The sequence below is a fragment of the Aethalodelphis obliquidens genome, unplaced genomic scaffold (assembly GCF_003676395.1).
Source record: "Aethalodelphis obliquidens isolate GAN/ISIS:26980383/991018 unplaced genomic scaffold, ASM367639v1 scaffold9, whole genome shotgun sequence".
Taxonomy (NCBI): domain Eukaryota; kingdom Metazoa; phylum Chordata; class Mammalia; order Artiodactyla; family Delphinidae; genus Aethalodelphis; species Aethalodelphis obliquidens.
This window is the reverse complement of record NW_020837953.1, coordinates 44,013,418-44,036,028: the sequence shown is the minus strand read 5'-3', so window position 1 is coordinate 44,036,028 and position 22,611 is coordinate 44,013,418. Positions and strand designations below refer to the sequence as shown.

The window sequence follows — 22,611 nt, the reverse complement described above, 5'->3', positions numbered from 1 at the left end:
CTTGAAAAGAATGTATATTTTGCTGTTGTTCGGTGGGGTATTCTATAAATGTCAATTAAGTCAAGTTGGTTGATTATGTTGTTCAAGTCTTCTGTATCCTTACTGATCTTCTGTCTAATTGTTCTAGCAATCATTGAGAAAAGGGGTTTTGAAATGTTCAACTATAATTGCAGGTTTGTCTATTTCTTTTTTTATTTCTATCAGTTTTTGCTTCATGCATTTTAAAGCTCTGTTGTTAGGTCCAAAGCATGTAGTATTGTTGTATTCTTTTAATGAACTGAGCCCTTTATCATTTTTAAATTACTTTCTTTATCCCTAGTAATATTCTTTGCTCTGAAATTGATTTCATTTGTTATTAATGTAACCACTCCAGCTTTCTTTTGATTCATGTCAGCGTGGTATATTTTTTTCTGCACTTTTGTTTTTAACCATTTGTGTCTATATTTAAAGTGAGTTTCTTGTAGGCAGCTGGGTCTTGATTTTTTAAAATCTAATCTGACTGTCTCTGCCTTTTAATTGGGGTGTTTAGACCATTTACAGTTAATGCATTGTTAATATGGTTAGACCTAAGACTATTTTATTTTATTCTCTTTGTCCCATATATTCTCAGTTCCCTTTTTCCTCTCTTCTGCCTTCTTTTAGACTGAGAATTTTTTATTATTACATTTTATTTCCTTTGTTGTTTTTTTAGCTCTAGATATTTAGTTTAGTGGTTGCTTTAAGGTTTATAGTATACATCCTTAAATTATCAGTGTATCTTCAAATGATGTTAAACCACTTCATGTATAGTGTATACAATAGTATACCACCATTTCCTTCTTCCTGGCCTTTATGCTATTGTTGTCATATATTTTATTTTCATATATGTTATAAACCCCATGCCACATTATTATTATTTCTGTTTAAACAGTCAGTTATCTTTTTAAAAGATTTACATAAGAATAAGAAAATTTTGTACATTTATTCATGTTGTTACCATTTCCAGTCCTTTTTATTCCTTTGTATAGATGTATATTTCCATCTGTAATCATTTTCCTTATGCCTGAAGGACTTCCTTTAACATCTCCTGTAGTGCAGGTGTACTGGAGATGAATTCTTTCAGCTTTTTAAAAAATTTATTTATTTTTGGCTGCGTTGGGTCTTAATTGCTGTGTGCAGGCTTTGTCTAGTTGTGGCAAGTGAGGGCTATTCTTTGTTGCGGTGCGCAGGCTTCTCATTGCGGTGGCTTCTCTTGTTGCAGAGCACAGGCTCTAGGTGTGCAGGCTTCAGTAGTTGTGGCATGCAGGCTCAGTAGTTGTGGTTCCTGGGCTCTAGAGTGCAGGCTCAGTAGTTGTGGCGCACGGGCTTAGTTGCTCCACAGCATGTGGAATCTTCCAGGACCAGGGCCCGAACCTATGTCCCCTGCATCGACAGGCAGATTCTTAACCACTGTGCCACCGGGGAAGCCCCCTTTCAGCTTTTGTATACTGAAAAAGTCTTTATTTTGCCTTTGTTTTTGAAATATATTTTTCAAGATATAGAACTCTGGTTATAGAATTCTGGGTTGACTTTTTCCCCAGTTGGTAAAGGACCTTGCTCCATCGTCTTCTCACTTGCATTGTTTCTGAAGAGAAATCTGCTGTTATCCTTATTTTTGTTCCTCTGTGTGTAATGCATCTTTTTCCTCAGGCTGCTTTTAAGATTTTATCTTGGTCACTGATTTTGAGCAATTTGATTATGATGTGCATTGTTGTTGTTTTATTCATGGTTTTGGGGGGCTTGGGGTCCATTGCTTGAGCCTTTTGAATCAATGGGTTTATACTTTTCATCAAGTTTGGAAAACTTTCAGCCTCTTTTGAGAAGTCACTAACCCGTATATTAGGCTGCAGTGAAGCCTGGAAACTCTCTCAAGCCAGTAAGTCAGGGTAAGCATAGGGTCCATTTTGCTTCTCACCTCTCAGCGATCACCATTCTTTGTTATCTCATGTCTCATGTATTTTCTTATGGTTTTCACTAGTTTCACTGGGAAGGTAAATCTAGATTTCACCTTGTTACTCCATCTTGGCCAGAAGCAGATCTCACTCCTGTTTGTATTTTAAAACCCAACTTGACCGGCTTGGTGAAGTTTTTCTTATTAAGAACAACTGCCGTTAAATGCACACTAGCGGTGTAAAACAGTATCTGGAAGCTGGTTTGAGTTTAGAATTTTGCTGTGGATAATTGAGAATTGGAAGGTGACATAGAATTTGGCTATAATTGATTATTATTTGTGTAGAGCAGTGGCCTCAACCTCACTGATAATTCAGTCCCACCCCAGACATTCTGATTTCATTTGTCTAGAGTATGGCCTGGACATCAGGAGTTTTGGAAGTCCCCCAGGTGATCTTAATGTACAGCCAAGGTAAAGAGACACTGGTGAGGTGGATGGCTCCCAGACCTCCTCTAGCTCTGATCCACTCCGTCTTTCCTCTCTCTGTGTCCTCCCTCCTTCAGCAAAGTGCAGGTTCTGTATGGGGGGACGGACCTCTTTGATTACGAGGTTCGCAGAACCTTCAACAATGACATGCTCCTGGCCTTCATCAGCAGCAGCTGCATTGCCGCCCTCGTCTACATTCTCACCTCCTGCTCAGGTAGGGTTTCTTCAAAAGCCCCGCGTGGAGCCAGCCCCTTCTCTTCTTCCAGTGTGCTTCTCTCTGGACAAAGCCTTCCTGCTCAGGAATGCCAGAAATGGTCTTGAATCCACTATGTCAGAACTGGTGGGGGGAGGGGTGCTCAGACATCACCTTCTAACCCCAGGCAGGTAGACTGAGGTTCAGAGGCAGGTTGGGCCATGCCCAAGGGCCCCCATCCCCATGACCTCCCACAGTTGAACGTGTTTCCCTTTGACCATCTTTTTCTTGCCGATAAACTTGCTGATAAGTTTTGGGGAGTCTGGAGTATCGGACACCTTATGAATTATTCTGTAGCCTGTTCTATAGTCCCAGTCAGCTGCCCTTAGTCCCCCAGTTTACTTTTCCACCACCATCTCCCCATATACCCTAGCTGCTTCTTTCTGCATATACAGTAGGTACTCCCGGTTGCTCAAGTGAATGAGAGATTGGTCATACCTTCAAAAATGGAAAAGACATTCATTCATCCATGTAACAGATATTGATTGGGCACCAACTATGTGCCAGACGCTCTAAGGTGCCAGAGATCCAGACACATGGTGAACATCACAGACACACTTCCTACCCCATGGAACCTCTAGTCTACTGGGGTGACAGATGTAAATATGTAACAACTCCCCACTAGCACTTGGGACAAGTTCTGCGAAGATGAACCTACTCAAAAATGGCTTCATTTGCCCCTCAGGCCTCCTGCCCAGCCCCTTCTCTGGGTGCAGAAAACTGTGCTGGGCTCAGATGGGGTGGTAGAGGTACTCCCTGGGGTTGGGGGGGTGGGAGGCAGGACCCAGCAGGGGCCAGGGACACTGAAGAGGTGCGTTCCTCTGGGTCCACCCACTCCATCCGTCCCCTGTGGCTCTTGCCCTGCCCAGTGTTCCTGTCCTTCTTCGGAATTGCCAGCATCGGCCTCAGCTGCCTGGTGGCACTCTTCCTGTACCATGTGGTCTTTGGTATCCAGTACCTGGGCATCCTCAACGGGGTGGCCGCCTTCGTGATAGTGGGCATTGGTGAGTTGCCTCTGTTGCCATGGTAATGGGCCTTGAGAACTTGGGAACTCTGTCCCCAAAAGGGCCTTCTTCCAGGAGGCAAAGCCTGGCTTCCATGGGGGCTCCAGAAAGTCCCCTTCCAGACCTCGGAGCCTTGGAATTGGGGTGGTGGGTGGGTAGAATATGAGTGGTGGGGGATCCTTGGCATATGATAGGTGGAGCCCCCACGGGCTGGAAGGAATGGGTAGCTCTTCTGGGTGGAGGTTAAGAATGGTGGGAAAGGTGGGAAGGGGGCTGAGGTTTGGAGGAAAGGGCCTGGTGCTGGTGGGGACGGGGGTGAGGAGCAAGGAGCATGGAGGGTGGGGCTTGGGTTCCTGGCCCAGGCTGGGTCTGACCGTGGACACAGCAGAGTGACCCTGAGCCCTGCTGGCCCGGGGCTCCCTCCCACAGGCGTGGACGACGTCTTTGTATTCATCAACACCTACCGCCAGGCCACCCACCTGGAAGACCCGCAGCTGCGGATGACCCATACCATTCAGACGGCGGGCAAGGCCACCTTCTTCACCTCCCTGACCACGGCCGCCGCCTATGCAGCTAACGTCTTCTCCCAGGTGGGAGCCCGCCCTGCCCACGCCCGGACCTCCCCGTCCCTCCCGTGCACGCCTGGCCCCTGGTCTCTGCTCTTCCTACCCGCCCCTTCTCTTGGGGCCACGCAGCCTCTGCCTCAAGGCTCCTGCCACGTCCCTAGAGTCCATTCTTTTCTCATTTAAAAAAAAATTTTAACGGAGTAGAGTTGATTTACAGTGTTGTGTTAGTTGCTGGTGTACAGCAAAGTGAATCAGTTATACATTTACATATATCCACTCTTTTTCAGATTCTTTTCCCATATAGGCCATTACGGAGTATTCAGTAGAGTTCCCTGTGCTCTACAGTAGGTCCTTATTAGTTATCTATCTTATATATAGTAGTGTGTGTATGTCAATCCCAGTCTCCCAATTTACCCCTCCCCCGCTTAGAGTCCATTTTTGCTACTAGTCGTCATTACCAGAACTTAACCAATGGGAGAATTATAATAATACAAATAGTGTTTCTTACTGATGCTCGTTAATGATAATCCGACCTCCGTCCTGAAGGGCGTCTGGCGGTTTCCAGAGGCCCCCGGCTGGTAAGTGGTGAGCCTGCCCATGTCTGCTGAGCGGGGTCCAGGGCCCTCTCCACCCACTGGCTTCACGCCACATGGTCATGCCTCACACACTTTTCTCTCGCTGACCCCACGCTCCTCCACGTCTGAGCTGGGCTCAGGAAAAGGATCTTAGGCCAGGTCCTTGGTGCCAACAGAGCCTAGAGGACAGTGAGCCTGCCTGAATCTGAGAGGTTTTGTGACCTGGGCTGAGGATCCTGTCTAGAAACCACTAGGTGCTTTGGGGTTCTCCAGGCCTTCCTAGAGGACCACATCCAGAAAACAGGCAGAGCTGGGTTCACATCCCACTTCTGCCATTTTCTGGCTGTGTGGCCTTCAGCAGGTTGTTTAACCTCTCTGAGCCTCGCTTTCCTCATGTGTGGATCATCAGGGACTGACATGAGATGACTGTGAAAGTGTTTCACAAACAGTGAAGGCCTGTCTGCTTGTGGGCTACAGTTTCCTTCTGACTGCCACACCCTCTGCAGGTCCCTGTGACCCTGTGCAGGGAGCACACCCAGCCTCCCTATTCCCATCACAGCAGCTTTCCCTCCCTTCCCCCTCGCTGACCCGTGGGCTGCTCCAACAGGGCACGTCTTCCTCTGTCCTTCATGTAATAACAGTTATGGAGCGCTTGCTCTGTGCTGAGCACTGTTCCGGGCAGAGGGCTGCAGTGTGGACCAGAGGTGGGACTCTTCCTCCCCTGCCCTGCCCCTGGCACCAGCCCGGCCCTCTGACCGCCTCCTAGGCCAGTGCCTCTGTTCCAGCAGCCCCGGCCTCCTCATCCTGCCTCAGTCTGAGGGTGGTCGGGGGTCCTGAGTGCCTCGCTGCAGAGCCCCCAGGCTCCCTGGGCTCCAGGCCTGGTGGTCCCACATCCCCCCTCTACTTCCCCATTGCCAGATCCCGGCCGTCCACGACTTTGGCCTGTTCATGTCTCTCATCGTGTCCTGCTGCTGGCTGGCTGTGCTCTTCACCATGCCTGCTGCCCTGGGCATCTGGAGCCTTTATATGGCGCCGCTGGAGACTGCCTGCCAGACCAGGTGAGCCAGGCAGGGGGGCGCGTCCTCCTCTCACAGAATATCCGTAGCAGGCCCTTGGGGGGCCATTCAGCACACCCTCCTATCTCCCAAGAGCCTCGTGATTCACCATTGAGCACCTTCCGTATGCCCAGTCCTATGCTGGGCACTACTGGGGGAGCAGAGGAAGAAGAGAATCCTGTCCAGTAGTTACACCTGACCACCTACTATGTGCCAGGAAGTGGGCAATGAGCTTTCGTACGAGACCTTACTGCCACCCTCCCCAAGGACCCTGGCAGCTGGGTCCTCTTAGTTCACCCATTTTATAGACAAGCAAACAGAGGCTTGGAGCAGTTGGGCAACTTTCTCAAGGTTACCCATTTAATAGGCAGTGGAGCTGAGATTTAGACCACATAACCTGACTCCGGATCCCATGCTCTTAGCCGCCACGTTAAATGTCCTCAAGGTTCTCATCTTGGGAGAGGAACAATATTTAGGTGCAGTGAGTGGTGTGCAGAGTTGAATGGATCAGCCCGGAGCCGCTGCTGAAGGTCTAGGGGTTGGGGGTCTCGTGGGCCAGGTGGTCAGTGGCGGGGGGTGGGGGGCGGGGACAGTGACCAAATGGAATCCAGCCTGGGTGGCTGCCTGGGTTGGGAGTCCTGAGGAAGGATGGAGGGTCTGGGCTTGGGGCAGGGCATGCATGGGCAGGACTGTCAGGGGTCCACGACAGCATCCACCTGACCATGGTGAGCCAAGGAGGGGCAGCGAGGAGCTCAGACTCGGGCCTGGGACACACTCAGCTCTCCCCCACACACCCCCTGCTTCAGGGCCACCACGTATGGTGGTACGGGTTGGGCACTGGACAAGGGCACTCTGGCCGAGGCACAGTGGTCTGCACGATAGACGTTCAGATTTGACTATTTCTATGACAGTTTTGTGACATAGAAGCAAAGTGTCTCGGGTAAAGGGCTCCTTGTTTCTAATCTCTACAGAGACCCCAACTAAGCCCGCCCTGTCCCGCCCCCCAGTCTGGGGGCAGTGGACGCAGCAGTCTTCCAGTCCTGGGCTCCAGCCTCAGCCTCTTTGCCTGGCGGCTGCGGACCCTTGGACGTGTTACCTAACCTTTCTGCATCTCAGCTTCCTGTTCTATAAAATGGGTACATGTCACCCCGTGAGGATTCATGAGAGAATCTTACTCACCGCCTGGCACGTAGTATTCCTGGCACATTCACCGCGTGCACTGTTCTTGTCCCCAGTCCCTAGGGTGAGCCTTGTCTCCCTCACATTCACTCCAGCGGAGGCCTCAGCTACGTCCTCAGCCCAGCCCCGCTTCCCCGTCCTCCTGGTGTCAGGGCCCTGGGCACACGATGTGGGAGACATGATCCCCCTGCTTTGGTCACCTTGATGCTTGGGCTGCGAGTCATCGTCCCCTCTCCCTGGGTAATGGCTGCTGTCACCATTTGTGTCCCCAGAGGAAGAGTGGCACCCAAGGGCCCCAGGGCTAGAGAGGACTCAGGTGCAGGCTCCTGGAAACCTGTGATGAGTGTCCTATGTGAGCTGTCGGCAGCGGTGTGATACCTGGGTTCACATGTAGCCGGGACCTTCGCCCCCTTCCCTGGACACCCAGGACTCACCCCCTCCTCCCACTGTCTCCACAGCTGCCACCAGAAGTGTGGCTGCAGGAGCTCCCTGCATTTCCCCGGGGACGTGTTTGCTGCTGCTGAGCGGGCTGGGGGCAGCCCTGCTCAGGGCCCCATGCCCTACCTGGATGATGACATCCCCTTGCTCAATGTGGAGGAGGAGCCAGGTGAGAGCTGGTGCGGGCCTCCCGCTGAGCCTGCCGGGACCCAGGGGCTGCCTCGGCCAGGGGAAGTAGCCCTTGGCGAGCTGGTATGAGGACAGGCTGGTCCTGAGGGGAGGGCAGGACGAGATCCCCATCAAGCGTTTGGGCTTCCCTGGAGAGGGCAGGGACCAGGGTGGGCTCTGACCCGCTTCTGGGCCAGCCCTCTGAGAGGCCGCTGCTCTGCCCTGGCAGTGTCGCTGGAGCTGGGAGACGCGTCCCTGGTGTCTGTGCCCCCCAAGGGCCTGCAGCCAGCCCCCGATGGGGGCAGCCGGGGGCAGCTCATCGCCCAGCTGCAGGAGCTGCTGCACCACTGGGTCCTGTGGTCGGCCGTCAAGAGCCGTTGGGTGATTGTGGGTAAGTGGGCTCTCCACTCTCCTTTCCCCCATCTTGCAGCTTCTCCCAGTGCCTAAGGCGTGGGGGACAGACCCCACCCCATGCAAAGAACGTGCAGGCATTGGGAGCCCACCCCTGTTCCCCAAATGAGCTAGAGGTCAGAAACCTGGGCTGGTGTCCCTCACTCTCGGAGCTTTACCCCGCTTCCTGTGTAGAATAAAGCTGCTTCCACGACAGCTGTTGCTTATTGAGCAGCTACTATGTGCCAGTCGTGAGGCTGGGCAGCAGAGCAGAGCGCCCAGTGCTTGGGCTCTGGATTTAGACCAGCTTGGCTAAGTTGGAATCCTAATTCTGCTGTGTACTAGCAGTGTCACCTTGACTGTGCCAGTTAGTCTGAGCCTCCGTTCCCTGTCCTATGAGTGAGGATAAGAATAGTATCTATCTACTAAGGCAGCTGTGAGGAAAGCCACAGCGTACGTAAAGAACTGAGCCCAGCGCAAGGCATGTAGTAAGTGCTCAACGAAAGTTAAGTGCTGCTATTGCTATTATTATCATTATTATCATCACTGCCTGTATTCAGGTCTGTGTAAGATCGAGTGGGTATGCTGGCTGTTTACAGACTGTTAAGGGCTCTAAGGTGGTGGCTGGTTCTTGTCCAGGGATGTGAGCTTATAGCTTACAGTCTGACCACCAATGACACATGTAACAACCGGCCCCTACCTCCAAGGGACGGACCCCTAGCAGCCTCACCCACAGGCTGGCACGCTGGGCCTTTGCCTGCTCCCTTGGGATACCTGCCCCCCCCTTCCCCATCCCGTCCCCATAGAGGGAGCGGCTCTTTCCCAGGGCTCTGGAAGCCCCAGCTGCGAATGCCTCCACCCCACCCCACCCCTGGCCCCAGCCTTGCCTAGCGCAGCATCCTTTCCTCGCAGGGCTCTTTGTCTCCATCCTCATCCTGTCCCTGGTGTTCGCCAGCCGGCTCCGCCCCGCCAGCCGGGCCCCGCTGCTCTTCCGGCCGGATACCAACATCCAGGTGCTGCTAGACCTCAAGTACAACTTGAGCGCCGAGGGCATCTCCTGCATCACCTGTTCAGGTGAGGGTTTCCTGCCAGGGTGTCCCCTGTGGGCCCCTGCCCCTTTTGGAGTCCACGTCTCCAAGACGAGAGATGTGAGATCCAGGCTCCCCATCACAGTATGACCTCAGGCAAATCACCCCACCTCTAAGTGTTTTCACGTTTCATTAAACGAATACTTACTGGGTGCCAGCTGAGCTGGTGCTGGGGAGGCCGCAGTGGGCAGGACAGACTTCTCGAGCTCAGGGAGTTCATTCCACTGCTGGGGCAGGCCATATAATAGTAGATCTGAGCTGTGGTGGACTAAAAGGAGGGTGACTGGGGAGCTCAGCATGAAGGCTTCTTCCTGGAGGAGGGAATGTCTAAGGCAAGACTGAGCCTGCCTGGGTGGCAGGGAGGGAGGGAAGGAGTTGACCAAGCTGGGAGAGGAGAGGAGAGAAGCGGTCTAGGCAGAGGCGAGCACCAGAATGGGAGGGACCAGGGCCAAGTCTGATGGAGGGAGTTGCAGGAGCTAAGGCTAGCCAGGCGGGCTGGGCCAGGGCCTGCTGTGGTACAGTGAGGAGTCTGGATTGTATCGTAATTGGCACTGGAAGCTAGTGGAGGGCTTTAAGCAGAGAAGGGCCAGCTGCTGTGTGGTCGGAGGGCCAGCGTGGAGCGTGGCTGGGAGCCCAGGTGGGAGTCTCGTGCAGTCATCTAGACAAGAGACAGTGGGGGCTGGAGCCGGTGTGGCCGATGGTGACAGTGAAGACGCGAGGTTTTTAGGAGGTGAAACCCACAGGACTTGGTGATGGAGCGCGTGCCGGGGATGAGCTAAGAGGTGAGATGAAGATGTCTGCTTGCCTTAGAGTTAGTCTGATCCAGGCTCTCGTCTTACAGAGGGGAGCCTGAGGTTGGAGTTGGGGCGGGGGAAGTCGACCCAAGGTCATACAGCTTTGCCGGGTGGTTAGAAACCAAATGAGAAGACGCTTGGGTGACTGCTTCCAGCTCCCGGGGGAAGACCCGCTGACTGCTGTAATTGCCTTCATGTAATTAGGGTGGTGTTCAGATTAACCTGGCCTTCCCCTTGGTAAATGGCATTAGCCGAATGCATGATAATTGGCTGCAGCTCAGAGAGGTGCCCGAGGAGCCCCTCCTAAATTGGCCACATCCCCGCTCCTCTCCCACCTGCCTGGGCATCGAATTTCGCTCCAATGTCACTGCCGCTGCAAGGCCTCCCACTGTCCTTCAGGGCCTGTCTGCTCCCACTTCACAGATGGACAAACCCTGGGATGGTCCCGAAGTTCCTGGAAACATCTGGAGAAGGGCCAGGACCCCAGCCAGAGTCCAGCCCCAGCCCCTTGTATCTCTTAGCCTCTGAACTGCCTCTTAAAGGGGCCCTTCAGGCTGTAGCAAAAAGATTTTCGGCTTTAGGGGCAGACAAGACCCATCCTGATGGGGCTGTACCTCTCACTTCCCCTGAAGGTCATGTAACCTCCCTGAACCTCTGCTTGCTTGGGGCAAAACAGGAGGTCCCCCTGTCTCTGCTAGTTGCTAACATGCCATTTCTAATTATTCCTGTTTATCAAGCATTCATCGCAAGCCAGACACGTTGCTAAGCGCCTGAGACGCAGCATCCCCTTTTGTCCCTCACCCACCCTCTGGAGGTACCCTCTGGGTGTCATCCCACTTGACAGAGGAGGGAAGTGAGGCGTGGTGAGGATGAGCAGGGTGGGCTGCGAGTGTCCTTCTCTGGATGGGGCTGGCAGGTTCTTTCCTTTGCCTCAAGATTCTTGTAAATTCAGCATTTGGCCTTTCTTCAGTTCCATCTAGTTTCTTTCAGACCCCTGATACCACCCCCTTCCCAAGCTGAGGGCCCTGGGGCCCATGTCCCTCAGGTCGTCTCTCTCCCAGCCTTGGCCGGGCCCAGCCAGGGAGGCCCTGCTGTCTGACACGGTGCGGGTTGGGGGTGGGGTGGGTAGGTCTGTTCCAGGAGAAGCCCCACAGCCTGCAGAACATCCGGACGTCCCTGGAGAAGAAGCAGCGGGGCTCAGGGGTGTCCTGGGCCGGCCGGCCTGAGGCCGCCCTACAGGGTCAGTGGGGAGTGTGCACTGGCTGGGTGGGGCAGTGGGAGGTCCTGGCACAAGGGTGCAGGGGCCCTGTGGGGAGAGCACATTAAATCCATGGTTTGATTCTCCTTCGGGAACAAAAGCCTGTGTTCTTGGGTCACCGTGGAAGGGTCGGTGCGGGGGTGAACCTGAGGCCCTTGTCCTTCGTCCCACCAGCTCTGTTCAGCCAGAACAGGGCGGTCCCTTCTTGCCGCCACCCCAGCCTGGCGTGTGGTGCACTGTGAACTGCCTTGTGTGGCAGATCCATCCTGAGTGTCTGGGGGAGGGCAGCGGCGTCCTGAACACTGGAGGCGGGCTTATCCCTGCTGGGGTCTCCATCAGATGTGGGATGCCAGGATGCATGTGGGAATAAACCCCCCACATGAGGCAGTTCTGCGTGTCCTTGTCATCACACGGCCATCGTCCCCCCTCTGTGCCCACCATCCTCACCAGCAGCACACCCCCACCGTTCACGCCAGGCCTGGGGCATTGATGTTGGTGTCACTTCCACTACCCTAGTTCCTACTGGCACACCACACCATGGCTCCCACCATCACTGTCACTCCCTCTACCCGTGCTGCCACCCCATCCAGTGTCCACCACCACCTCCCCTCCATCTATACCTGCACCCCATCCAGTGTCCACCACCACCTCCCCTCCATCTATACCTCCACCCCATCCAGTGTCCACCACCACCTCCCTTCCATCTATACCTCCACCCCATCCAGTGTCCACCACCACCTCCCCTCCATCTATACCTCCACCCCATCCAGTGTCCACCACCAACAACCAGTCCCCCATCATTGCCATGGGCTCGGTCCGGTAGAGAGGAACAGAGCCACCATTCAGAGATGACCCCAAGGTCAGGCTCAGCTCCTCAGTCAACAGAGCAGAGGCTGGGCTGTTGCAGGGTTAGGGGAAGCCAGTCGAGGTGATTGTCCCTCCTCCTCCCCTCATTTGTCCCTAGACTCCCCGGGCACTGTGTACGTCTCCAAGGTGAAGAGCAAAGGCCACCCGGCTGTCTACAGGTTCTCCCTCAACGCCAGCCTGCCTGGCCCTTGGCAGACCGTGTCCTCTGGGGACGGGGAGGTGCCCTCCTTCCAGGTGAGCCTGGCTGTTGTTAAGTGAGCTGCCACTACCAGGGGAGGGGGCCCTCAGTGCCACACTGGTGGGCACTGGCCACATGGGGGTGGGGGCAGGGCCTGCGAGGATGGAGCTGCTCCAGGCAGGTGAGGACCCTCTCCCACCGTCAGCCAGGCCTGTGGCAGGGACCTGCAGAGTGGTGAGAGCACGGGCTGCCGAGTCAGCCAGGCCTGGGTTCGAGTCCTGGCTCTGCCATTTATAACCTGTATGTCTTTGGGAAGATTATGTAGTCTCTCTGAGCCTCAGTTTCCTCATCTGTGATACAGGGACATGAAAGGTACCAGCCAGGGATGTTGGAGGTACGTGAGGCAAGGCCTGTGCGTTCTGTAACATCTGGAACATAGTAAGTGCCCAGTAAAATGGGAGCTGTTAGTTAGGTGGTTGTTCTCAGCCGTCTGTTCTAGCGCCCCAGAAAAGGGGCTCCCAGGGCCAACCCAGGCCTCTGATTTTTCCTCTCAGGAATAATTTGTGTTTCTTTAACATGTTACACCTCCTGGGTGACAGTTCCACATGTCAACTCATTTGTTCGGGGTTTATATTTCCATTCGAAAGATGGGGTGTGTGAGGCGTTCCCTGGCTCTGACCTTTGCACTGCGGTTCTCGCTGCCTGGAGGGCTTTCCTTCCAGCTTCATGCGTGGCTGGCTCCCCATTCAGCCCAAATGTCACCTCCTCCTAGGACCCTATCCTGACCATCCTTACCAGTTTGGCCTCCTCTTCCACTGCCCCATTCGTCCTGTGCCTTATCGGCCTAATAGTTAATTCAAGGCCCTTCAAAGAATCTGAAGCCATCATAATTGGCAGCTCCAGGAGGGCAGGGACCAAGCCTGTCTGGCTCACAGCCACATCCTCAGAGCCCAGCTCAGGGCCTGGCTTGGAGTAGATCCTCAGCTGAAGGAAGGACTGAGGCTCAGAGAGGAAGGGAAGGATTTGCTCCGTCTTTAAACTTGAACCCAGGCCTCCTGCGCCTCTGCCCAGGTCTCTACCCCCCGACTCTGGGGGCTGGAATGGGGGCAGGGGGCGGCGAGCGCTCCAAGGAGGGAGGGGACCGAGCCTGAGGCTGGGCCCAGGCCAAGGCAGCCTCCCAGAGTCACCTGTCTTGTCTCTGTCAATCCACTGCTTAGGTGTATAGAGCGCCTTTTGGTAACTTCACCAAGAAGCTGACCGCTTGTATGTCTACAGTAGGGCTGCTCCAGGCGGCGAGCCCCTCCGGCAGGTGGATGGTGACGACCTTGGCCTGCGACACCAAGCGGGGCTGGAAGTTTGACTTTAGCTTCTACGTGGCCGCCAAGGAGCACCAGCACACCCGGTAACAGCCTCGCAGATAAGTTGGTTTCCACCAGCCCGGCCCACTCGTTTGCCCCTCCCACGACACCTTTCAGAAACCCCAGTCCATTTCTACCCATCTGTTCAGATGCTTCTCGCCCAGGACTGGGGATCGGGGACGCCAAGACGCCAGGCCCGCAGTTCGCTCCCCCACCTGCTGCCTTCACTCTGCATGGCTCCCGCGGGAGGCGCGGCGGCTGTCTGGCCCCTCAGCACGCCAAGCAGTTCCCAACGCAGAGCCTTTGCGTTTGCTATTCCCTGGGCCTAGGCTGCTTGCCCCTAGCTCCTCCCGGGATTGACTTGTTCTCAAGATTCAGGTCCTTACCGAGATGCCTACCCACCCCCAACAAGGTTTCCCTCCCTGGGGAAAATAGCCGCACCCGCCTCTCCCCATACATCACCCCGCTGCTCTCGTTCTGGCTTCTACCACCACCTGGAATCATACTGACCTGCTGGTTTATTACCTGTCCTTGCTCAGGAGCACGCAGGCATCCTGCGTGAGCAGCTTACCGTTCTGTGCTGTGTCCCCTCACCTGGTGCTAGGTAGCGGGTGCTCAGGAAACACTTGCTGAGTAAATGAATGAATGAATGAGTACACTCTGCATTCCTCTCCAAGCCACTATCCACGCTCTCAATACCTACAGTTAATTCAGAAAACAATTACTGAACGTTCCCCCTCCCTCGGACTGTAAGGTGATGGGAGAGAGCCCGTGTCTGTTGTCTTTACCTACTGAATACGCACGCCCTACCTGGTGCCTGGCACGAAGTAAGTCCCCATGAACACCTAATGATCAACTGCACTCCGTGCCCCGGGGGTCTCTGAGCCAGCTGGGGCCATCTTTTCCCAGGTTCCCCCCGCCACGTTCTGACCATTGAGGCTGTGTCAGCCGAGGGCCTGTCTCTCATCCATTCATTCATTTAACACTGAGCACCGACTGTGAACGGGCACGGGGCTAGTGCTGGGGATGGGAAACGACAGATGTGACTCCTGCCCTCGGGAGACAGCACAGTGTCATTGCAAATTACAATACGTGCTCTGAAAGGAAGAGCGCACTGCTGCTGTGGTCCAGAGGACAGCAGCGCGGGGCCTGCACTGGTGACACCAGGGACCCACGGTCTCTGACAGGGCCTGGCCTCAGGACATTGAACGCCCACACGAGGCTGATGCCTGGGGCAGGGGGATGACCAAGATGGGCTCACTGGGCCCTTCTGGCCTGGCACATCTCGGCTCGGGGCATGAGGGGGTCCCTCTGCCTCCCCTCCATGGTCGGGCTCACGCTGCACATACACAGTAGCCACTGGGGTCAGGCTGCCTGGCTGAGCTTAGAACATTCTAGAAAGAGCCTTGAGCTACATCAAGTCCAGTGGTGAATAAGCTAACCGTGGAATCCTTTCTTCAAACAGAATCTTGAGGCTCTGTCACTGTTCAGGTTAAAGTGGGGCAGGGGGCTTCTGAGCACCGACCCCCAAGGCTAGCCCTGGGGCCCCTTGAGGACCGTTTGGAAGCTGCTGGTCTCTTCCACCCCTCCTGCCACAGGCGAGGAGACACATGCAGAGAGGGGAAGTGCCTTGAGCAGGACCACAGGGTGGGCCTTGGCAGGGGCGGGACTAGAACAGGTGTCCAAACCCCAGGCCGGAACCTAAGATTAAATCCCTGTGCTGGGGGAGCCCGAGTCCGTCCCCTGCGCTCTTCCAGCCCCTGCTCACAGCCGCCTGTGCCTCCCCTCCTCCACTGCTCCTGGCCTTCCTGGCCTCAGTCCTGGCCTCGCCTCCTTTGCCTCCACAGGAAGCTGTACTTTGCCCAGTCCCACAAGCCCCCTTTCCACGGGCGTGTGTGTGCGGCCCCTCCTGGCTGCCTGCTCGGCTCCAGCCCCGATGGGCCGACCAAAGGCTTCTTCTACGTGCCCAGCGAGAAAGGTACACGCGGGGAGGCCGCCGCGGGGCCTTGGGAGGCTGGGCCCCGCCTTCCCATACAGCTGTGACTCCCTCCGCAGTGCCCAAGGCCCACCCCTCTGCCACCTTCGGCTTCAACCCCTGCGTGAACACGGGCTGTGGGAAGCCGGCGGTGCGGCCGCTCGTGGACACGGGGGCCATGGTCTTCGTGGTCTTTGGCATCGTTGGCATCAACCGCACGCGGCAGGTGGACAACCATGTCATCGGAGACCCGGTACGCGTGCCCACGTTGGGCAGATGCCAGAGGGCCCGGCCACACCAGACTTGCAAGCTAGCGCCAGCCCAGGGCCCGCCGACCCGGCTCCACACACCCCCTCTCGGCTCCCTGGCTGCTCACCTGGCCCACAGGCTCCGCTACGCGGCACCATTTCTCTTGAGGACTGAGCAGCGTTGAGCTCTCAGAATCGCCCAGGAATCTGGGTACAGTGGGGCCTGAGCCAGCGGCCCCGCATCATTAGGGGTGGCACGGAGGTGAGGGCAGTACAGATGTGCAAAGCCTCCCTGCCCTCCTCCTCCTGCACGGGGCCCTCCCTGTGCCCACAGCCCTTGCTGCGTGCCTCGGCCATGGTGCCCTCGCTCGGGGTGGTCTCCCCACCTTGTACGTGTTTGTGCCAGAGCTGGGCTCTTGGGCGTCGGACGGGAGAGGAACTGACACGGAGGTGTGACTAGGTCTGTGCCTGGCACTTGGTGGGTACTGAGACATGGTGGGAAGGACCGTGGACGTCGGTACTCTTGGTCATGACCCCTGCCTTGGGAAGTCAGCCTGGCTGGGTGTACAGGGTTTCAGACAGAAAGTAATTCGGGAGCCAGGTGGGGTCAGAGGAGATCTGTCCAGTCTGGATCGGGAGTCCGCAAGTGTTCAGAGGAGGGTTGGGGAGGCAGGGAGGAGAGGAGGCCCGCGCTGGAGGACAGGTGGGACTCGGCTGTGCCGAGGGAGAGGGGAAGGCAGGGAGCCCAGGTGAGTGCGTGGTGAGTAAGATCAAGGAGGGGAGGCTGAGGGGGCCCGTGCGGGTGGGCAGCAGTGGCAGCAGAGGTGCTGCCAGGGGCAGGGCAGAGCAGGCTCCGGCAGGACCGCGGGTGACCAGGCAGAGGGCTCCAAGTGCTGGCGACGACGGTAGCAGGAGCTGCCAGAGGTTCCTTCCCGGGGGTGGGGCCCAGGATTGAGTTCCCGACTCACTGAGCACTGGCTTGTGTCTCCTTGGGAAAGGGCAGCGTCATCTACGACAGCAGCTTTGACCTCTTCAAAGAAATCGGGCACCTGTGTCGCCTCTGCAAGGCCATCGCGGGGAACTCGGAGCTGGTGAAGCCGGGCGGGGCCCAGTGCCTGCCCTCAGGTGCGTGTGGGGGACCCGAGGGTGGACAGCCCCGAGGGCGCATGTGCCTGGCGTGAGGGCGTCTGCAGACATGTGTCCAAGCTTACGTGTGTCCACGCTAGGGTGGGGGGCGTGCGAATCTTTGAGATGAGAGCGGGCTCGTGCCTAAAGGTGAACTGGTGCAGAGCCGCATGGGCGTTGGCGGGGGTGTGGTGTGCAGGGCGCACCTGCAGGAGGAGCTTTTCCAGAACTGGGAGCGAGGCTGGGAGCCGGCACAGACAATGACCTGGGTCCGGCCAGGGCTCTTCCTGAGAAGGCACGAGATGTCAGTTTCTGCCCTGACGGCTAATAGGTGTTGTAGGTTTCCCGATGGCATTGCCAGTGGTTCCAGACACTTTTTAAACTAGGAGGTTGGGGGAAGGGTGCGTGCCCCTGTGCATACACACCCAGATGGGTAAGTACACATGCGCAGGCAGGATCGGGGGAAGAGGTGCTCCCTTCTCGGTCCCCGCCCCGACCCACCTCTCCCCTCTCCCCGCAGGCTACAGCATCTCCTCCTTCCTGCAGATGCTGCACCCCGAGTGCAAGGAGCTGCCTGAGCCCCACCTGCTCCCAGGGCAGCTGTCACACGGGGCCGTGGGCGTCAAGGATGGCCGAGTGCAGTGGATCTCCATGGCCTTCGAGTCGGTGAGCCCCGGGTGGGCCACCGGGTGCAGGGCAGTGTGCTGACCTCACAGAGTGCAGTGTCACCGCGGATCCCCGGACCTCATCCCAGATCAGAGCAGAGTGGCTGTTCTTCAGAGGGGAGACTGAGGCCAAGAGGGGTGAAATTGCTTGTCCAAGGCCATGGGGTTGGTGAGCGCCAGCACCAAGTGCTAAACCAGCCGTCTGACCACCAAGCTCGGCCTTTCTGCCACACGGGACGCCACCCACCCCCCAGCACCCTCCCTCCCCCACAGCCGGAGGTCCACATCGTTTTCCGGGGGCAGGTGACAGTCCAGGACACTCCCCTCTGCCACTGTGAGGGGGCAGGTTTGGGACCACAGAGCCCCCGAGCTGGGCCCCCCCAGGAGAGATCGGAAGATGGGACCAGCCATTCGACACTTCACTGCTTCCTCTCTCAGCCCCTAGGCTCTGCCAAGGAGACACCCATGCACACACACCCATGCACACCCCCATGCACACACATATGCACACTTGCACACACGCACATCCCCGACCTGGGCATTGCGGGCCTGGCCCTAGCACTTGGCACTGTGAGACTTGCCAGGTCTGCCCCTGTTGCCTCCGTGCTGAGCCCTGGGGTCCAGTCCTGGCTCTGATCCTGCTGCGCTCTGTGTCCTTGAGCACAACACTCATCCCCTCTAGCCTCCAGTTCCTCCTCTAAAGATTAGGGTTACGGCTCCCTGCCCGCCCTCTGGCAGTCATCGAGAAGCTAGGGTAGGTCAGTCACGTGAAGGTGTTGGGGAACCTTCAATTCACGTGCCAAGGGCGATTCTTGTTCTTCGGCCCCAGCCCTACTTTCTGGCCCACCACCTGTGCCACTCACTGCAGGAGCAGCCAAACCCCTGGCCACCGCGAGGAGAACCCAGACCCCCTCCCAGCCCTCAGTGAGCCCCAGGCTAACGCAGACACCACTTCAAAGCCCCACGTAGCTTTTTAAAATTGTGGTAAAATGTACAGAATAAAGTTGGCCATTTAGACCATTTTTAAGTGTATAGTTCAGTAATATTAAGCATAGTCACAGCGTTGTGCAGCTATCACCACCATCCATCTGTAAAGCTTCTTATCTTGCAACACTGAAACTGTCCCCATGAAACACGGACTCCCCAGGCACCTCCTCCAGCCACCACTGCTTTCTGCCCCCATGGATTTGACTACGGAGGCGGAATCCCACAGCGCTGTTCTTTTCGTGCTTGGTTCGTTTCACGTAGCACAGCGTTCTTCACATCCATCCATGTTGTAGCCGGCGTCTGAATTTCCCTCCTTTATCAAAAAGGCCGAAGCCGCAGACAGTTGGAGGAGAGAATCCCTGCTCAGGCTCCCCCACCAGCACGCAGACACACACGTGCACGCAGACACGCTGTACACTGGTTTGTGCTCAGGGAGAGCAGGATGGGACCAGCGAGGTAACATCTATAAATGTTCCAGAGCTGGGCGCCGTGAACCAGACAGGTCACCTGCCCTCCCGGACTCACAGTCCAGCCAGGAGAGGAGGGGCAAGTTGCCGGGCAGTGACGAGAACTGTGATGGGGAATCACCGAGGACTCGCAGAGCCCAGAAGATGACCATCTTGGGGCATCAAGGAAGGCTTCCTAGAGGAGACGGAAACCTACGAGGCTTGAAGGAGGGGTGGGAGCAAGCTGTGCAGAGGGCAGAGGGACAGCGTGGGCCGAGGGTGGGATGCAGAGCTGGGGGGCTCTGGAAGTTGGAGGTGGTTCTGTTGGAAAGGGACAGGGACTTTGCTTGAATGGGGACCTGCCGCTGCTGTGAGAGTCACACGTGCACCCAGAGGCTGGTGGGAAGTGATCTCAGATGGGCTCACCCTTCACACAGCGCACTCTCTTTGCAAGTGGCCAGAGGCCAGCTGCAGCTGTCACAGAGCAGACCAGCTATCGCCAGGGCAGCAGAGTGGGCCACAGCTGCCCGCCTGTCTCACTGGCTTATGTCCCCGCAGACCACGTACAAGGGCAAGTCCTCCTTCCAGACCTACTCGGACTACCTGCGCTGGGAGAGCTTCCTGCAGCAGCAGCTGAAGACGGTCCCCGAGGGCTCAGCCCTGCACCGCGGCTTCCAGACCTGTGAGCACTGGAAGCGGATCTTCATGGAGATCATAGGCAAGTGGCAGCCCAGCCCGCACCCCACAGGGTCCCGGTGGGGTGGGCGCTGGCAGCAGGGACACGGGGAGGTGACCTAGAGCAGGAAGGGCACGACCTGGCCTGTCTGAGCCACACTTGTCTTCTCAGTTCTGGCCGAGAGCCCTGGAGAAACTGGGATGACACAGTGGCCGGGAGCACTGATCAGAGCCCAGAGTTTGGGTCCCCTCCTGCTTGGGGGCCACATTCTCTGATCCTGAATTCGGCCACCTAAAAAGTAACGGTAATGACCCTCACGGCAGTGGTCTCTCATTTGGAGCCCTTCTTGATGCCAAGCCCTGGCTGAGGCCTGACCTATGTCATCTCTTTAAACTCCAAACGAGGCCTAGGGAGTAGGTACTATCATTACCCCATTTTACAGATGAAGAAATGGGGGCTCAGAGAAGTCAAGCGGCTCACCCAGAGTGGCACAGCTAGCTGTGACGGTGCCCGTCTGCATAACCCCAGTACCTCTGGTCCATGAGGGTGAGGGGACTGTGGGTGCCCCCCGGTGCAGCCCAGCTGAGGGCCCCCTCCTCTCCCTTCCAGGGGTGCAGAGCGCCCTGTACGGCCTGGCCCTCTCCTTGCTCATCTGCGTGGCTGCGGTGACCGTGTTCACCACCCACGTGCTGCTCCTGTTGCCCGTGCTCCTGAGCATCTTGGGTAAGTGGCCCGGGTGTCGGGAGCGGGCAGGGGTCTCGCTGGTGGCTTCCGGTCAGGAGGTTTCTCTCCACCCTTAACTGTCCCGTCTTTTCAGTGAAGGTTTCCCGACTCCCCACCCCAAGCAAAAAGAGCCTCTGTGACAGTCATTCATAGGACCATGTGCTCCCCGAGGGGAGCCAGGTGTCACCAGGTGGTAGCTCTCGTCCCAGGGACATGTTGCTACACTTGTCCCCTCTTTCAGCAGCCCCCCCCCCCCAACCCAGCTCTCTCTGGCCCTGTCCCTACTCATCGCACCTGTCACCAGAGCTGGGGCCTCCACTGTAGACTTTACCACCTTCCCCAGGGGCCCTTAGAATTTGTCCAGCAATCCTCCAGGACTGTATGGGTGGGACCAGGTCCAAGCTGCCTCCCTGCCGCCTCCCGCGCCCCGTAGGCAGCGTCTGCCTCGTGGTGACCGTTATGTACTGGAGCGGCTGGGAGATGGGCGCCGTGGAAGCCATCTCCCTGTCCATCCTCGTCGGCTCCTCCGTGGATTACTGCGTGCATCTGGTCGAGGGCTATCTGCTGGCCGGAGAGAACCTGCCCCCGCACCAGGCCGAGGTGAGCACCCTGGCTGCCCCACCGCTCCCCAGCAAATCTTCTCCCCCCTCGGTGCCAATGAGGACCCCCAAGAGTAACTGGACACCCCTGGTACCCAACGCCCAGCCAGGATGTATTCCAGGAGGCTCAGTTTCCAGGGCCATTCTCCACATCCAGGGGACTCAAGTTCTAAAGCAGCCCCACCCAAGCATCGCTGTGGGTGGTGGGTGGTGGGCGGGCCCACTGCCCCCAGCCTTTGTCTCCCTGAGTGAGCATGAGGGGTTGAACCAGGCGATGTCCAAGGGCCCTTCCTGCTTCTCGGTTCCCTGAGTCTAAGTCTCACTCTGGAGCCCGGGAAGCAAGTCTGAGCCCTTCTAGTCGTGACCCTGAGGCCACCAACCCCTGCCCCCACTGGACCCTGTGGCTTAGGGAGGACATGCCCGTGTACCAGTGCCAAAACTAGCTCTGGGTCTCGTAAAGTTTTTGGCTTTTCTTAGTTTGGAATTGTGTTGGTGTGAAACATTCATAAATATGTAAATTAAATCGGTTATACATTTAGCTGCTCTTGGTCAGAAGAAGGAAATCAGTTCCAATCACGGCTCACATGTTTGAGGACCTCCTGTGCAGTCATCAATGCTCTGGTTGTCATAGCCACATTTAACACGCCCTACTGTGTGCTGTGCACCGTGAGCTGCTGCAGGGGAACCGCTTCAGCTTCACGCCAACCCCAGGGAGCAGGTGCTGTTATCACCCCCGTTCACGGAGGTGGAATGGGGAGCCCGTGAGGGCAAGGCTGGCCTTGGACAGCGATGCGTGTTCATCCCGGGTCCAAGCCCCCATTCCAAAGCCCCAGGCAGGGAGGCACCCCCTCCTGCTTCTGGGGCCCCAGCTTTCTCTCACCCACACCCAGGATGCCCACTCGCAGCGCCAGTGGCGGACGCTGGAGGCTGTGCGGCATGTGGGCGTGGCCATCGTCTCCAGCGCCCTCACCACAGTCATCGCCACGGTGCCCCTCTTCTTCTGCATCATCGCCCCGTTTGCCAAGTTTGGCAAGATCGTCGCACTCAACACTGGAGTCTCCATCCTCTACACGCTCACGGTCAGCACAGCCCTGCTCGGCATCATGGCGCCCGGCTCCTTCACCCGGACCAGGACTTCCTTCCTCAAAGCCCTGGGTGCCGTGCTCCTGGCAGGGGCCCTGGGGCTGGGCGCCTGCCTGCTGCTCCTCCAGAGCGGCTATAAGATCCCCCTGCCCGATGGGACCTCCCTATAGCCCTGGCACTACGTCCGGCTTTGCACACCTTTGGTCCAGTGGGTCGGGGACGAGATGCTCGTTCTCTGACCCCAGGGGTACTTTGTTCCCAGCTTGGCTACAGCTAGTTACGTTCCCAGGCCTGGGCCAGGCGACACTCACCTGTGTGACCCACACTGCCTTCATCTCAGTGCCAGCCACCGCCGGGTGGTCAAGCTGGCAGCTGCCCTGGGCTATGCCTGGCGGCGGAAGAGACCAGCCTTCCCCCTGTGCCTGGTCACCATGAGGGTCAGGTGATCTTTTCAGGGGGCTTCCCTCGTACACTGCCTCAGTGCTCACAAGAACTTTCTGATGTGGGTGTTACAGTTC

At 56.8% G+C, this 22,611-nt stretch overlaps 1 protein-coding gene across 1 annotated transcript in view; it reads left to right on the top strand.

The window, feature by feature from the left end:
- The window catches only part of DISP3 (dispatched RND transporter family member 3), a 49,143-nt gene extending 26,821 nt beyond the window's left edge, over nt 1-22,322 (top strand). Inside the window, exons 4-21 of the mRNA XM_027110731.1 lie at nt 2,473-2,609; nt 3,518-3,652; nt 4,082-4,242; nt 5,712-5,851; nt 7,486-7,634; nt 7,863-8,024; nt 8,936-9,097; nt 11,035-11,145; nt 12,128-12,264; nt 13,426-13,610; nt 15,414-15,544; nt 15,622-15,794; nt 16,788-16,914; nt 17,435-17,580; nt 19,571-19,730; nt 20,298-20,411; nt 20,845-21,011; nt 21,901-22,322. Coding sequence (XP_026966532.1) covers nt 2,473-2,609; nt 3,518-3,652; nt 4,082-4,242; nt 5,712-5,851; nt 7,486-7,634; nt 7,863-8,024; nt 8,936-9,097; nt 11,035-11,145; nt 12,128-12,264; nt 13,426-13,610; nt 15,414-15,544; nt 15,622-15,794; nt 16,788-16,914; nt 17,435-17,580; nt 19,571-19,730; nt 20,298-20,411; nt 20,845-21,011; nt 21,901-22,263 — 2,860 coding nt within the window. The 3' untranslated portion in view covers nt 22,264-22,322. The remainder of the gene's footprint in view (nt 1-2,472; nt 2,610-3,517; nt 3,653-4,081; nt 4,243-5,711; nt 5,852-7,485; nt 7,635-7,862; nt 8,025-8,935; nt 9,098-11,034; nt 11,146-12,127; nt 12,265-13,425; nt 13,611-15,413; nt 15,545-15,621; nt 15,795-16,787; nt 16,915-17,434; nt 17,581-19,570; nt 19,731-20,297; nt 20,412-20,844; nt 21,012-21,900) is intronic.
- Nucleotides 22,323-22,611: the final 289 nt, after the last annotated feature.